Below are 15,161 nucleotides of genomic sequence, written 5' to 3' on the forward strand. Positions count from 1 at the left end.
CAAAAACCAACAACCCCAAATTTTACCACGCCATGCCCATGCCCTAAAACGCCGTGCTTTGATCCATACAGAGAACACACTGGCTCTGTAGTATGAACATGCCCAAGATATCGGAGCCAAGTGAACTTGAAATTTTCGACCCGTGAGAGTCCCCTCTGAGAACGCCTGCTAACAAAGAAGATGCTGCGGCTGTAACACCGCTAATTGAACTTGTAAGAGCCGTGTCAATGACTTCGGCGATTTGGTAAAAAAACAAATGGGGAAAAGAAGAAAATGGGAAACAGCTCCCGGTTATGCACGTATTACACCGTGCCTAGGTTCATCACAACGTTTCAGTCCGTGTTGTGCGGAGTGACCGCGTTGTATTGATTTTTCCTTCCAGGCCTTGCATGGTGAGAGTGTCGTGCATCGGAATATGCTCGCAAATAAAAGTAAAGGTTGTCGTAAGTTCGTAATAAGTTCGTTCCTGTCTCACGACAGCTTCGCGTGTGTGTCTATACGTGGCTGTTGCCGTTCTTGCTGACTGACGCCTCGTAAATCATACGATGCTTCTTCATTTGCTCTGCGTCGAAAGGAACGGCATCACTACCCTTCCTGCTGGCCAGGGATAGGGCGCTGCCGTTACTGAATTTGAGGCTGGCTAACGACCGTGCCTTCTTTAACGTTTTCTTTCCAGTGTTCTCGGCGGATTGAGGAATGAAATCGGCAGCAGCAGGCTGTCCGATTCGAACGATCTCGTCAACTTCCGGTCTTGGCTTGACGCGCATGCGCTTGAACTCGCGGGTGATCCTCTCGAGTTTACTGAGGCCTTTAGGGGCCGGTGCAAAGTTCGGCAGTGGCGCCGTCGCTTGTCTATCGAGTAGATTTGAGCCTACACTCGGTCTACGTTCGGATCCAAAGCTCACGCCAGAGTCGTGTTTCTTCTCTTTGCTGCGCTCATTCGCGTAGCGGTCGAATGTCTCTGGGCCTGTCGTTTTCATACAGTCCTCGATGATGTTTTTCGCTACGCGGAGATACTTGTCAACCGTATTCTGGACAGAGGGCCAGCCAGTCACGTCGCCTGAACCTTTGTTCTTGTCGATGATAGGCTGCAGGACCACTGGGCCATGCTTCTGCACGCGGCCGATCATATCGAAGAAGCACTGGCGCTCTTCCTTCAACGTCTGATGGTTCAATAGTGGATGGAGCTTTGTCTGGTCACGCATGGGGGGAAACAAGGTATTGAGCAGGCTTAGACAGTCGAGCTTATTGAATGGCTCCTCTGATAGCACATTGATCATGATCTAGATCAGTCATCGTTAGCTAGGTCGCTCGCAAAATGAAGGAGGTAGCTTACCCATCGGCGCAGACCAAGCCACATCATAGCATAGTACTGGTCGGCCTTTTTGTTTTTGCCCTCAATGTTTCTGACCCATAGGGCAATTCCTGGGAATTTTTCGGCCATGAAAGCCATATCAGTGTCGTATGTATCCTCGTGGATGTGCAGCCTCGCAAAGGCCAAGTTTGTCTCCCTACGCCGTCGGGAGTCCAAATCATTCAGGTAGTCCAGCGCTGTCAGGGCTTGGTTCCAGTCGACGAGGCCAATCGAAGGATGGAAACATCGACTGACAAAGTTGACAATGAAAGTAGGTGGTAACGAGCCAGGTCGTGTAGGTAGGGATTGCAGCTGCTTCATGAGTTGCGACGTGAAATTCATCGTCGCAGCCTCGGCACCATTCCAGGCAAACTGGCCGGTAACTGGTGACGCATTGCCCGAATTTCCACTAGGTGTTTGGGCGCGAGAAAGATCCTTCGGAAGAGATTGGGCTTTGCGATTGAGCTCGTGCATGGTCCGGAGCGGAATGTCGTAGGAGCCAGGGTACTGTAATACGTGCTCGAGAATGTACGACATGGGCGCGATATTCGACTCTTCTGACGCACTGCGCGAGTGTGTCGATGCCATGGTGGTGGTGTTGATGATGATGGTGGTGGTATAGTGTAGTTGGGTTGTATCGAGGTCCAGACGCTGTGTTTTGGCCGTCGCGAGACTCGGGATACGGATGCCACAACACGCCACAGAGGAAAAAATAAAATAAGGTATCGCCTGTTGATAATCTAGGTCTTGAACAATTGGGGTCGGAGAGAATAAAGGGCGGTCCGTGAGCACAGCTTAACGAATTGCACGTGAGGTGGGTGGGGTGGTAGCGTGTGATGAAAAACGAAGGGCAGGGCGTGCTAGGAAAGCCGGAGCAGGGAGGCCGAGAGAAGGAAGGCAGTTGTGAAGCTGCCGTTAAAATGCAGGTATGCTCGCGATGCTCGCCGCGTAGCTCTAGTCTGGGTGATGGGCCAGTGTTCGGAGTCGTCTCCAGACAAGCACCCCGGTCTGGTCACAGTTTGGGTCCGGGGACAAACGTGCAGCTGGGCACAGTGCGGGTAGGGTAAACAAATGAGGGACGGACGCGGCCGAGGCAACGCCAATTGCTGGTGTGAATGGGAAACGGAAAGAAGAAGGCGGGCACGAGTCTGCTACAGAGAGTGAGGTATTGAGGTGAGAAGACACTGGTCGCTGGCTGTGGGCTCGGAAAGGTTTTGCGTTTCCTCTGGTCTACACGCACGTCGCGGCCCCTGCAGCGCCACATATGCATGCCCGCAAACGCGACCATCACGCCCGCCCGGGCCATCTGGCTACGGACAGGGATCAGCAGAGGCATTAGAGGTGAAAAGAGAAGCATTGCAGGGGTTGCGGCGTTGGTGGGCGGGGAAGCTGGGAGGTGATCCAGACGTGCTGAAGATGGCTAGCACCGCCTTGTTTTACAATGCCTCCAAGGTTTTTCAGCACACGAGGGACTCGAGGCCGACCCCGCCCCGGTGCAGCTCAGGCACATTGGGCCGCCTGGAGAAGCACACGGCAGGGGAACCTCAGGAGCGCAGAGGTGGTTGGCGACGGACGGGCGTGCAAGAGGGGCTGGCTATATACTGTTTATCCAAACTTGTCGTGAGAGCGCCCTGCATTCTACGGTTGAATAGAATGGCTGACCAGCGGCATGTACCACGAGGAGCTTAATTAGCTAGTCAGAGCAGAACAAAAAGGGTTTGTGGTTCCGCCAGCTTCCATGGCACTGAGTCGTGCTTGGGCTGTCCAACTGTATGCGAACGCGGCGCTCTAACTTGATCTCTGTTGGGCTTTTCCAAGACGGGTGCCACCAAATCGAACATGACTGAAGGAGGGCGATCACAGCAGTTGGACCCGATGCAACTCCTGAAACTTACCTTGGACCTGCTGCAGACTACACATGCACATGCAAAAGGTACCGCCGCCATCCATTCAGAAGTCGCGAATTCTACCGTATAGCCAATGAGAAAAACCTCGACGGTGCTGCTACGCCTGCATAGTCTCCATAAAGCCTGTATCGGCTCTTGGCGGGCTCCTCATCTCAGACCACGAGGGGCACGTCAAGACGACTGGTGATTGTGCAACAAGTTGATAAGTTTACCCGATGCTTCACCTGTGTCAGTGGTGCTGCCCCGCTACGCCGTATAGACACCCAGCTGCATCTTTGCTTGCTTTACTACCTCACTAACTGTCCAGCGTGCAACACCTCGAGCATGTGGCATGTGAGCAGCGAAGGATGGAGGATGGGGCGGAGGGTGGAGGCTTGCGGCGAAGCAAGGCCAGTGTTGAGCTGAAAGACCCTCTCAAAATATTGGCTCACGCAGCCTAGACTCGCCAATCGAGCCCTCGAGGAAGCTCGAGCACCATGACAAGCCGAGGGTACCTTGCAGACGCGACCTCAGCAATGCCCACGCCCCCATGTCCCCCGTTGGACTCCCCCGTCTAAGGCTCTAAGGCATGCTGCGCGGGATATCACCATTATCGATAGAAAAGGTTGCTTATCTTACAAAAAGCAACGCGACAGCCCGCTCAACGACAAGTTGAAACGTAAAATTGCGGCATGATACGACGCGGCGTGGGACGACGCAGGTGCTTAGAAGTTCGGACGAGGCCCAACCCAACTAAATGAACGCACGCCACCCGCTGTCAATGGTTCCTATTGACTCTGCGTAGGAAATGAGCCCAACGGCATTGCATCATGACACGCGGGAGACTCTCCTTGCGAAAACAACAGCCAAGGGTGGATCCCAGTTTTGGACCTGCTGTGTTCCTTTCTCAATCATGCGGAGGACGCATCATCCGATGTCACTCTCAACAACGGTGTCCTTATATTCAGGCTTAGCTGTCCCACTTTAACTTTGTGAAGTTACTTCATCCCAGAGCATTGGTTCAACAGACCCTCTATTCCATCACTCCCGCCATTCCGAACTTCGCTTGTGGGGGCTGGGGCCGGTACCAGCAGCCTTCGGAATCCTATCCTAGTGTACATGCAAAATCAACAAGTGCAGGTCATTCATAACCTATCCTTGGAATTAAAATCTCCGAGACCATCTTCGTGGGATCTGAGAACTCGAGCACAGCATCTAATATCGGTGCATCCTCGCCACAGCTGGTCTCGGGCCCACACCCAACATCCCAGTGTCTGATTCGCCACAGCTAAGAGTCGGTTCCTGAAATAGGAAGCGACGTAAACGCTGGACGAAAACGAAGCGCATGAACTATGATTTCTGATCCGACGTGCCACACAACTGATTCGAACGGGTAAGCAGGCCGCAAATTATGTCGCGGGGCGTGGGTTCATGGAAACCTTGTTGAGTTTGCTGCCTCGCTAGAAAGGGGTACGGTCCGATTCTCAGCTCCGTCATTGTCAGACCAGAGAAGGCTGCGGGACTCGCACGAATACGAGCTTCGAGTCTTGTGTTCAATATCACCGATATGTTGTGTCGTGGTAGTGTTGCATTTGGTGTTACGGTCGAAATCTGGACTTCGATGTAGCTGCGTAGCCACGGGCTGTTGATGGACACGTCATCTCAAGATGGCGAGCATGCCGCCCATTTTTTTAGTTTCAGCCTTACGGGGTGAACATTTGCATCCCGGTTGCAGGCCTACTTTGAATTGACTATATGTATTTGTCTTGCGAAGAGACGGCGGCAAGTGCAATTGAGCACTTCCAAACCTGCACACCCAGATGATGTGAATGTGCTTCAACATCTGGCTTATGGGAAGCCGGGGACATTTGTTTCGGTACCAGTATGAGTGATGTATATTTCTTGAACTCTCTCTCATCTTCTTCTTCTCATTGACAGGGCGGGGTAGCAAGGTCGTTCTATGTGCGCCCTAGATGAGTCATCCTGACCACGTTTCTACGTCTATAACGTCGACATGAAGCAGCACGCTCCAAGATACATTCACAATCAATCAATTCATTGTCTAATCTGGAATGACTCCAACCACTCAGCTCGAATTCGTGACTGTCGATGTGTTCACATCGCAACCCTACGAAGGGAACCCGCTGGCCATCGTTCGAATTCCACATGGTCGCAGCGTCAGTCAAGAGGAGAAGCAGACCATTGCTCGCGAATTCAACCTCTCAGAAACCGCTTTTCTGCACGAAAAGAGTGGAGGCGCTCAAGAAGATGCATGGACCGTAGATATCTTCATCACTACGAAGGAGTTGCCCTTCGCTGGTCATCCAACAGTGGGAACGGCCTGTTATGTTCTTGGAAGGACCGCTCAAGAACGAGGTGTTCGAGATGGCGTAATTGAAGCGAGCTTCAAGTTGAAAGCTGGACCTGTCGGGTTGCGGTATGATGTAGCGAAGAGGACGGCAAGAGCGGACATACCTCATGATGTGTATGTTTGGTTTACCCTTACGTCGCATGAGTTAGACAGCTGACCGTTTTAGTCACATTCATAAGAAGAGATGGACCCGAGATGAGCTTTTTGCATTACAATCTCGATTGGCAGAAGCTTTCCAACAAAGCGTGATTCGGGCTCGAGAGGATTACCCTATAGTGTCCATTGTCAAAGGCATGACGTTTGTTCTTGTTGAACTTGAGAGTCTAGAAGCGCTGAGTTTGGTATCTCTGGCTAGCCACGCTCTCAAGTTTGATGACTTGGATGAAGGCTGGAGCGACACTTTTGTCGGCGTGTACTTCTTTGTTCGAACCGGCAAAGGCAAGGACGGATCGACGGCGGTGAGAACGAGGATGATCGAAGGCCCACTCGAAGACCCAGCGACTGGAAGCGCAGCGAGCGACTTAGCAGCGTATCTCTCGATAGTGGAGGGAAAGGCTAGTGAGACATTGAAGTACGAAATAATACAAGGGGTCGAGATGGGAAGACGAAGTGAGATTTTCTTGGAGACGGTGCTGTCGGAGAACAAGTCCATCTCGAAGATATATCTTGAGGGTGGATCGGTCCAGGTGATGGAGGGGCGATTGACAATCTAACGAGTTGAGAATAACGGACGCTTCGTAACTCGAATCTATTCCAAGTCAATAAAGATAGCGCCTTCATGCTGAAAGATGTACGCCTCTTCTTTGGCTGTACTATCGGTCATTGCGCAATAGTATCCATACCATTAATCTGTAGGATACAAGTGAACACTGAAGTCTATCTGGACCGTTGAGTAGATGCGTGCGGGTCGTGTATGCTGATAGATTACCTTGTTCAGGTGTCGAGTGATGAAGACGCAACCGATCGCTGATTTGTCGCGCCTCAACTGTGGCTGCCGAGTATAGAATCTTCGTGGGGTAAACGAGCATGTTCTCTGCAAGTTGTGTACACTTCAATGTAATGTTAAAAGTCTTGCCAGTATAAGCTACATCCCATGAGAGGATGGTACCTCGCACTCGGTGGGTTTGAGAAAGATTTGGCTAATGTGTGGCAAGGACCTCTGAAAGGCTAAAGAGGGTTGGTATATCTGAATGGATGTAAATTGCACCGTGGATATTGCTAGGAGGCACGGAGTAACCGTTACCGACATCGTATGTTGTTGAGACAGAGGATGAGCAAAGGATTGAGGATGAAGCAATGTACTGAAGCCGCGCAGGGCGTTCGCTTGTTGCTTCAGATACTCCGTGCTACGGCTCATCACATCCGTCGCTTACAGCGGCTATAGAGCCCTAGTTGTATTTGTGTGCAACAGAGTCTAGACAAGTATGGAAATGTTACGGGTCGCTAAGAGTAATCTGCAAGTAAATCCTTCTCCACACTGTTGGTGGGGTCGCTGAAGGCGAATAACGGGACGATCAAGAAATTCCTGCCGTGCATTCGGTCGCCGTTGGTTGCATGGTAAGGCATCAGAGAGGTTTGAGTTTGTCATCTTCGTGATTAGGGATTCTGAAAAGACCATGAAAGGTGCAGGGTTAGTGGCAGGAACGGACTAACGCGTTCCGAATGCGGCTAGCACCTGGAACGAACTGTTCAGACCTCATACACCAACTGTTTCCGGCCAGCCTTTCCTTCCAGACCTCATACATCAACCGTTCCGGCAAGCTCTCCTCAATGCCTGGGGCTCTTTCGTCCCGGAAAGGCTGCCATTACGCCCTCATTCCATAGTATAGCGCCTGTGACCTCCCGCGGCCCATGCACTCTCTCAGGCAAGCAGGTATGGTAGGGTTGAGACGTTTATGCCTTCATCGTGGGTTTCATGCCCAAGGAACCACGAGCCGCCTGACAAGGTTATTCTTCGTCTTGTCAATCGCCAAGGGAGTTAAAGACTATGCGACATCCACCCAAGTTATCTGCTCCTCCATCCTCAGTCGCTTACTCTTCCGTACTCGAGGTCTGCCTATTGAGGGTTACGTTCCTTTCCTTCCTTCCTCTAATTTCTCATTCAGATCACGTTGAACGTGTCTGCTTTTTTTCTAATCTACCGCTAGTCGGAGTCCATTCTTTTACATACCTTACTTTCTTGTCCGCCACGCAATCACCATGCGTTTCTCCACATTAGTCCCTCTACTGCTCGCAGCTGGTGTCGCCAACGCCCAGTTTGGAGGTAAAGGCAAAGGCAATAACCAGAATGGTAAAGGCAAAGGCAATGGCGGAAATGGAGGCAATGGAAAAGGCAAAGGCAACAACAACAACAACAACAATCAGGGCAACGGTGGATTGGCTCTAGATCCGGCAAATGTCCAGACCGCCAGTCAGTCTGACGGATTAGATGGCGGCGCTGAGGCTGGACAAGCTGCCTCTGCTACGTGAGTCAGCCAATACGAACAGAACAACGATCCCGTACTAATTGTATGAAGGGACGCTGCCAATTTCATCAATTTCTGTCAGGGCAAGACACTCACCAACGGTCTCCAAGTCAAGGGAGGTTCTTGCAATGGAATTGGTATGAATGAGTACCACTATGTGAACATGAACCGACACTAATCTCGTCTTAGTCATGGGAGACATTCCTGCAACGAACAAAATGGTGTCTGCCATTTTCATTGAGCCCAAGGACGGCGATACCCTCCCAGCAGACCAAAAGCTGACTTTCTCCGTCAAAATTGCCAACTTACAGGCTGGATCCTTCACCAATCCTGACAACACCTACTATGCCGCTCCCCAGGCTCTACAAGGAGGCTCTGTCGTCGGACATACCCACATTTCGGTTCAGGATATGAACGGCAACAAAAATCCTGCCAACGCTCTCAACGCCGAGACTTTCGCATTCTTCAAGGGTATCAACGACGCTGGTGATGGCCAAGGTACTCTCTCAGCCGATCTTGCCGATGGCCTTCCGGCAGGCACCTACCGTGTATGCTCAATTACTTCTGCCGCCAACCATCAGCCAGTGGTCATGCCAGTTGCTCAACGTGGACCTCAGGATGACTGTGTCAGATTCGAAGTTACTGCTGGCGGTGGGGGTGGTAAAAACAACAACAACGGTAAAGGAAAAGGAAAAGACAACGGCAAAGGCAAAGATAACGGCAAAGGAAAGGATAACGGTAAAGGAAAGGCAGCTGGAGGCGGAAAGGGAAAGGATAACGGAAAAGGAAAGGCAGCTGGAGGTGGAGGCGGAAAAGGAAAGGGAGGCGGAGGCGCAGGCGGAGGTGGAAAAGGCAAGGGCGCAGGCGGAGGAGGCTTTGGTCAAGGAGGAGGCTTCGGTGCCGGTGGCTTCGGTCGTGCACGCGGACGGCTCAACCGACCCAGATTCGCTGTTCGCAACTTCGTTGCCTAGAAGCACTACCTTTGAGCACGATCAACAGCGTGGGATTTGGGCTTGATCTCAAGCCACTTCAGGTGCGGCATGTGGTAATGGTACGTTTATCTTTAGCAATAGCAACGTCCGGACTGGTCAACATAGAACGTACTTCTATCCCTAGAGGGGTTTGGAAGGTCACTCTACGGAGCATGAAGCGCAGGGCTTCATTGGACTGGGTCTACGGGTACTATTTTCCTTCTTCGGCGCTTGAGATTAAACTTGACGAAATGTAAAATTATTTTATTGCAGTCCTAGTCTCAGATGTGCCTCATGCAATTCTCGTAGTCCCATTTTGAGCTGTGACGCTCGTCGGATCCAGAGTATTGGTTTGCCACAGACATAGATGCTTTGAGGGGCGTTGAAACTCTAGTGTCTCAGGAGGGTGATTACACGGGCCCGGAAAGGATTGTATCAGGTTTCGCGCGCAATATGCAACTGCAAAACAGCAGCGGCTTGAGATTTGTATTATTAACAGGGTGACATATACTTCGGCTGTGGCAATCTGCTAGGCAAAGCCGTTGTTCTTATGTCTTCATCCTCGGTGATATGTGCACTGTTCTATTTTTACTAAGCACCAACACCTGGGCCGCATCCGACGTTAGACAAGCACTTTTCGCGTCGCACGTTCTGTGGATCTAATGCAGTTTGTAATTACCTACTAGTATATTATCTTGGTGTCAGCTTCGTTCTTGTCATCTTGAAGTGGCGCAGTTTGGCCTGTAGACGTTCCAACCAGCTGTGATTCTAGTGGAGCTAGCTACTATGACTCAACAACTAGACATCGAGTTTGACCGCGGAATTCAACTACATAAACACCACCGCTCATGCTTTTATCGCATTCGCCATGTCTTTTCAGACTGCAAAGAAAAGCATGAGCATGGAACCAATCAGCTCTTCCAATGACTCCCTGACGCAAGCTTTACCAGCATTACCCACCGAACTATGGTTGCAAATCCTAGAATGCACCAACATACACGACGCAGCCCACCTCTGGAGCATGGTACGACATGTATCTCGACAGTTCAAAGACTACGTCGAGCGACTCTTCATAGCGACCTATCTGCCAAAATTTGCCATCTCCTTAGCTCTCCCACGTCGCGACCCCACAACAGGAACTCTTCGGTGGTCTGGTACACCTATCCCAGGCACGCAAATTGTAATGTCATATGACCACATCAATTTGGATCATTGCCACGTGCTGTTCAGATCCCCGGTGCTGCTTGAGGACAGATCAGAGTCGAAAAGTGTGCAAGAGCTTAAAGACACATTCGTTCTTCCGAAAGAGCGATTGGAGGCGGCTGTACCGTGGGTGTACTTTGGTAACAACCCGCTGACCGGATCCTCGATGATGGTACCAGCGAACATACACTGGGATGACAAGGAAAAGACGTGGGTTTGGGAGGTCAATTGGATAAAGTTGATCAGTCAGTTTTACATGGCCAAGCACAAGTCGAAATTCAAGACAGGGACTCTCCCGGAGAAAAAGAAGCGGGTTTTTGGAAGTGGTTCATGGCGATAAGTCGGCAAAATGTATCCCTTGAAGCACACAACCCTCCTTCAGAGTACAATTGAATTTGTAGCTTATGCGACAATATTTCAGTTTGGCTGGGTGATACGTTCAAGTCAATAGAATCTTGCACTTGTCCTGACAAGCCGTGTAGTAGGGTGGCCAGCGCCGGAGACTTTGATACTGAGCGTTTCTCGTCCTTTCGATACCGTTGCGCCAATCGAGATCAAGCCTCCCATGGAATGATTATGTAGGCAGAGTAACCAGAGCCCAACGTGTCTTACCACCTGTTCCAAGTGGAAGATTAAATTAGACAGGATCGAAGAACAACGTGACAATCATCGTTGCTTCGAGCGTCTAGTGAAGCTGTCATTTATGTGAACGCCGACCATAGGCCTTTATGGGCGCCAAACCGAGGGTTCCAGGGCGAGTATCTCAGTCTGAAGTCTGATACACATTGCAATGAGAACCTCGTGGCCGGTGTATTGTTTCTTCTTGCCAGTTGCTCTTGCTGATCGTTATGCACCTATTGCCTTTCCCGAAGCCATACGCTGGGCCACTAGACTAAAGACAGCGACTGAGGACATGAAGATGGCAAGATTATAGAACTGTCTCGCTTGTTAATACATGATTTGAAAGATTGGAAGCGATCAGTTAGCGTACAGCATTTCTGGAGTATGCGCTCTCCTCTGCATCACTGCGCGCATCTACGAAAAGCCGCCGTAAATTTGGAAGATTTGATGGCTATTGAAACAGATTAGGAAATTCATTCAAATGGACTCTAATGCTGCACTTACCATGTTGATGATCTGTGTGGTTTGATGTGGGGTGCAAGCAGGGAGGATGGATGGCGGCATCTACGAAGCTTCGCTAGTTGCGCACAGGCCACATCGTCAAGGTGGCAGTCACGAAAGCTCCATGAACATCGACTTCGATTCCGCATATCGCCCCCCACGCCGTTGCCGACTTGATCTCGAAACCCCAATACGTACGATACGAAATAAATCTCAAAGACTACTGTACCGCCCTCGGAGAAACCATCGCGATCGCTAGCCTCACAAATCGATAGTGCCAGTGTATGAGGGGTTTGGCTGAGGAGTAGCCTCAACTTCTCTTTCGAGGAGATGGCCGTCAACAGAATAAGAGGCGCTTTTGCGCCGCCGAGAAAAGGAGAGACTTTCGAATTGAGAGCAGGTCTAGTGTATGAGCTGCCCCAGGAACTTTATAGCTGTTCATAACTGACCGCATATCTAGCTCTCAATATGCCTACGAACGGTGAGCGCCTATACTGGCGACTGACCTCTCTAAACTATACTGAGATTGCGCTAGGAAGGAAGCTATCCAGAAGACTATCATGTCTATGACCTTGGGCAAGGACGTGTCTGCTCTGTTTCCTGATGTGCTCAAGAACATTGCAACAGCAGACCTAGACCAAAAGAAGCTGGTATACTTATATCTCATGTAGGTGTTGCTGGCGCGTAGATGTGTGGCAGAGCTGACATTGTATCTAGGAACTATGCGAAATCACATCCCGATCTTTGTATCCTCGCTGTAAACACATTCGTGCAAGATTCCGAAGATCCGAATCCTCTTGTACGAGCATTAGCTATACGAACAATGGGATGCATTCGTGTGGACAAGATGACGGACTACATGGAGGAACCACTACGAAAAACGCTGAGAGATGAATCGCCATACGTACGGAAAACGGCAGCTCTTTGCGTGGCCAAGCTATTCGACCTTGCTCCCCAGATGTGTATCGAGAACGGCTTTTTAGAACAGCTCCAAGAATTAGTTGGCGATCCCAACCCTATGGTCGTCGCAAACTCGGTCACTGCATTAGTAGAGATCAACGAAGCGGCACCAGAAACAAAGGCCCTCGCCATCACTTCGACACTACTCAAGAAGATGCTTCTCGCGTTGAATGAGTGCACAGAATGGGGGCGGGTCACTCTCCTCACAACTCTGGCAGACTACAGGGCAGTGGATGTTAAAGAGTCAGAGCACATTTGCGAAAGAGTGGTTCCACAGTTCCAACATGTCAACCCGAGCGTGGTGTTGGCCGCCGTCAAAGTTGTTTTCTTGCACATGAGACACATCTCTCCCGACTTGATGAAGTCGTATGCGAAGAAGATGGCACCGCCACTGGGTATGTTCGTCTTGTCAATGCGCACAGGGTTTTGCTGATTTGCTAGTCACGCTGGTATCATCTGCGCCAGAAGTTCAATATGTTGCTCTGCGAAACATTGACCTCCTCCTTCAGAAGCAGTCGGACATTCTCAGCAAAGAAATGCGCGTCTTCTTCTGCAAATACAACGATCCACCGTATCTGAAGATGCAGAAGCTCGAGATAATGGTCAGGATAGCAAACGACAAGAACGTAGATCAGCTGCTTGCCGAATTGAAGGAGTATGCCATGGAGGTGGATATGGACTTTGTTCGACGATCCGTCAAAGCTATTGGGCAAGTTGCGATCAAGATTGAGAGCGCGAGCGAGAAGTGTGTCAATACACTCCTCGACCTTATCAACACAAAGGTCAACTACGTCGTGCAGGAAGCAATAGTAGTGATCAAGGACATTTTCCGAAAGTACCCAGGTTACGAAGGCATAATACCGACGCTTTGCCAGTGCATAGATGAGCTGGATGAGCCTAACGCAAGAGCGTCTCTTATCTGGATCGTCGGAGAATACGCCGAGAAGATCAACAATGCTGGCGAGATACTTTCAAATTTCGTGGACACTTTTGCCGAAGAGTTTACGCAGGTACGTTGAGAGATGTATACTGTCTCAGGGAGACCTAAGGCTGACAGTCACCAGACACAACTCCAGATTCTCACAGCTGTTGTTAAGCTATTCCTCAAGAAGCCGGATCAGGCGCAAGGTCTAGTTACGAAGGTTCTGCAAGCCGCAACCGCAGATAACGATAATCCTGATATTCGGGATCGAGCTTATGTTTACTGGCGATTGCTGTCAAGCGATCCTCAGATAGCGAAGGTGAGTCGCATTGATGTGCAGTGGGGCCTTTTGCTAACGTTTCTAGGATATCGTACTTTCTGATAAACCCCCAATTACGTCAACAATCCGGTCACTACCTCCTCAGCTACTGGAAACACTCCTTGCCGAACTCTCCACGCTCGCTTCCGTGTACCATAAGCCACCAGAGGCCTTCCTTGGACAAGGTCGCTTCGGTGCGGAGGCCATGCAGCGGGCTGCCATTGAGGAGCAGCAGGAAGAAGCGCGGGAAAATCCAATCGCTGCCGCGGCTGCTGCTGCGGCCGTCAGCGGTCAAGCACCAACGAATATGGAGAATCTTCTGGACATTGATTTTGACGGCTCTGCACCAGCTTCACTGCAGAAACAGCCCATACAAGGGGAATCAGGTCTCGAAGGCCTTGCAGGCACACCGCAGCGTGTTGCATCACCGAGCAGCGGGCCTGCACAACGACAATCCAACATGGATGATCTATTAGGATTGTTCGGAGACGGTGGGAGTGGGGGTGGAGGAGCGGGTGGCCAAGGTGGACAACCGAGCAGCGATGATATAATGAACGGCTTTGCGGACATGAATCTACAGACCAACCAGCCTGCGCCTGCGACTCAGCAATTGAGTAGCGAACCGAGCAAGAAGAGCAACCAGGACTTACTGGACCTGTTCTAGGCATGTAGCATGGGAGGCATATCCTTTGTCCGGCTTTCGAGTTAGCGAAAAGTATCTGCAGGCAATGAGCATCTGGCGGCGCATGCGGTATGTCATGTACGACAAGATGTATAGAGAGAGGCGTGCAATCACTTGTCATGTTTAGACACTTAGCACTGAGTGAGTAGTTATGCGATGAATATCTACGAGCTGCCTGGCCGCTGTGCTATATACAGATGGAGACAGATGCGTACTTTGTCGAAGACAGCAAGTAGAGACTAGGCAGGCAATACAGACATATGTGAGATGGAAGCTGCTGGAGACACTACCTTACAGCTCTCGCTTGAAAGCCATAGGTAGTCTGACAGTTGTCGCATTAGGAAAGGCCATGACAGGAGCCGAGGAGGGTGCGGTCTATCAGCATCTAGACGTATAGAATTTAAGATTAAGGAACAGCGATGTCTTGCGTGAGTCAAATAGCGTCGATGGTAAGGCCCTGGAGAGCTATGAGGCTTATGACTTACAGCACTGGTGCGGCAAGGTACACAGTCGCGCCTTCCCGTTTCCGTAAGGGATGGGAATTCCTCAGCTTGCCAAGCAAAGAGGGTCCGCCAATTGGACCGGCGGGCTCACACGTGTGCACACGCCTGCGGAATGGCTATGGGGGATACATGAACGGCGAATAGGGTGGATTGATATTGGGCGTCTTGCGGTAATAATGAGCGAGTATTATTATGCGAAGCTTGACCAGCAAAGCGCAAGTGGCAGTGTCTTCAAGGTCACGTTCGGGCGTGGGCACCCGAAGGAGTGGCTAGGAACGACCCTGCCTGATATGGGGCGCGTACGTCATCGATGCCGCCGACCACCACAGCGAAGCCCGTCAAATTCGAACTGGAACCCATTTGATGCAGCATTCGGCTTGGTGCAGTCTGTTCGGCGCCAAAC

At 50.8% G+C, this 15,161-nt stretch overlaps 6 protein-coding genes across 6 annotated transcripts; 4 read left to right on the plus strand and 2 right to left on the minus strand.

The window, feature by feature from the left end:
- Positions 1-494: 494 nt before the first annotated feature.
- K460DRAFT_375407 (uncharacterized protein) lies at positions 495-1,942 on the minus strand (the record flags this gene model as incomplete). Its single annotated transcript, XM_040934765.1, has 2 exons — positions 495-1,283; positions 1,337-1,942. 2 exons carry the CDS (start codon positions 1,940-1,942, stop codon positions 495-497), a joined length of 1,395 nt encoding a protein of 464 aa, XP_040791123.1.
- A 3,245-nt stretch (positions 1,943-5,187) lies between these two features.
- K460DRAFT_334818 (Diaminopimelate epimerase-like protein) lies at positions 5,188-6,497 on the plus strand. The gene is made up of 2 exons (XM_040930926.1): positions 5,188-5,725; positions 5,778-6,497. The coding sequence occupies exons 1-2, from the start codon at positions 5,313-5,315 to the stop codon at positions 6,322-6,324; spliced, it is 960 nt and encodes a 319-aa protein (XP_040791124.1). The 5' UTR covers positions 5,188-5,312; the 3' UTR covers positions 6,325-6,497.
- An 848-nt stretch (positions 6,498-7,345) lies between these two features.
- On the plus strand, positions 7,346-9,318 carry K460DRAFT_384662 (uncharacterized protein). Its single transcript, XM_040935508.1, has 3 exons — positions 7,346-8,076; positions 8,128-8,213; positions 8,266-9,318. The coding sequence occupies exons 1-3, from the start codon at positions 7,811-7,813 to the stop codon at positions 9,045-9,047; spliced, it is 1,134 nt and encodes a 377-aa protein (XP_040791125.1). The 5' UTR covers positions 7,346-7,810; the 3' UTR covers positions 9,048-9,318.
- A 630-nt stretch (positions 9,319-9,948) lies between these two features.
- Positions 9,949-10,590, plus strand: K460DRAFT_375410 (uncharacterized protein; the record flags this gene model as incomplete). Its single annotated transcript, XM_040934766.1, has 1 exon — positions 9,949-10,590. The coding sequence occupies one exon, from the start codon at positions 9,949-9,951 to the stop codon at positions 10,588-10,590; it is 642 nt and encodes a 213-aa protein (XP_040791126.1).
- Positions 10,591-10,843: 253 nt separating this feature from the next.
- Positions 10,844-11,412, minus strand: K460DRAFT_77230 (uncharacterized protein). The gene is made up of 3 exons (XM_040938672.1): positions 11,376-11,412; positions 11,242-11,322; positions 10,844-11,186 (listed from the first exon to the last, which is right to left on the minus strand). The coding sequence occupies exons 1-3, from the start codon at positions 11,376-11,378 to the stop codon at positions 11,097-11,099; spliced, it is 174 nt and encodes a 57-aa protein (XP_040791127.1). The 5' UTR covers positions 11,379-11,412; the 3' UTR covers positions 10,844-11,096.
- A 103-nt stretch (positions 11,413-11,515) lies between these two features.
- On the plus strand, positions 11,516-14,673 carry K460DRAFT_364565 (Adaptor protein complex beta subunit). The gene is made up of 7 exons (XM_040933025.1): positions 11,516-11,779; positions 11,833-11,853; positions 11,908-12,039; positions 12,090-12,727; positions 12,774-13,342; positions 13,397-13,573; positions 13,620-14,673. The coding sequence occupies exons 1-7, from the start codon at positions 11,703-11,705 to the stop codon at positions 14,235-14,237; spliced, it is 2,232 nt and encodes a 743-aa protein (XP_040791128.1). The 5' UTR covers positions 11,516-11,702; the 3' UTR covers positions 14,238-14,673.
- The last annotated feature ends 488 nt before the right edge of the window (positions 14,674-15,161 follow it).

Source organism: Cucurbitaria berberidis, assembly GCF_010015615.1.
Source record: "Cucurbitaria berberidis CBS 394.84 unplaced genomic scaffold K460scaffold_2, whole genome shotgun sequence".
Lineage (NCBI taxonomy): Eukaryota > Fungi > Ascomycota > Dothideomycetes > Pleosporales > Cucurbitariaceae > Cucurbitaria > Cucurbitaria berberidis.

What these genes read in the sequence shown, in the direction of transcription:
- K460DRAFT_334818 (XM_040930926.1), top strand. Translation starts at nt 5,313, where the DNA reads ATGACTCCAACCACTCAGCTCGAATTCGTGACTGTCGATGTGTTCACA. An exon ending in GCGGACATACCTCATGATGT is followed by an intron (nt 5,726 to 5,777) that starts GTATGTTTGGTT and finishes TGACCGTTTTAG; the next exon opens with TCACATTCATAAGAAGAGAT.
- K460DRAFT_384662 (XM_040935508.1), top strand. Translation starts at nt 7,811, where the DNA reads ATGCGTTTCTCCACATTAGTCCCTCTACTGCTCGCAGCTGGTGTCGCC. An exon ending in GGACAAGCTGCCTCTGCTAC is followed by an intron (nt 8,077 to 8,127) that starts GTGAGTCAGCCA and finishes AATTGTATGAAG; the next exon opens with GGACGCTGCCAATTTCATCA. An exon ending in AGGTTCTTGCAATGGAATTG is followed by an intron (nt 8,214 to 8,265) that starts GTATGAATGAGT and finishes ATCTCGTCTTAG; the next exon opens with TCATGGGAGACATTCCTGCA.
- K460DRAFT_77230 (XM_040938672.1), bottom strand. An exon ending in GCGCATACTCCAGAAATGCT is followed by an intron (nt 11,187 to 11,241) that starts GTACGCTAACTG and finishes CAAGCGAGACAG; the next exon opens with TTCTATAATCTTGCCATCTT.
- K460DRAFT_364565 (XM_040933025.1), top strand. Translation starts at nt 11,703, where the DNA reads ATGGCCGTCAACAGAATAAGAGGCGCTTTTGCGCCGCCGAGAAAAGGA. An exon ending in GAATTGAGAGCAGGTCTAGT is followed by an intron (nt 11,780 to 11,832) that starts GTATGAGCTGCC and finishes CCGCATATCTAG; the next exon opens with CTCTCAATATGCCTACGAAC. An exon ending in TTGCCGAAGAGTTTACGCAG is followed by an intron (nt 13,343 to 13,396) that starts GTACGTTGAGAG and finishes GACAGTCACCAG; the next exon opens with ACACAACTCCAGATTCTCAC.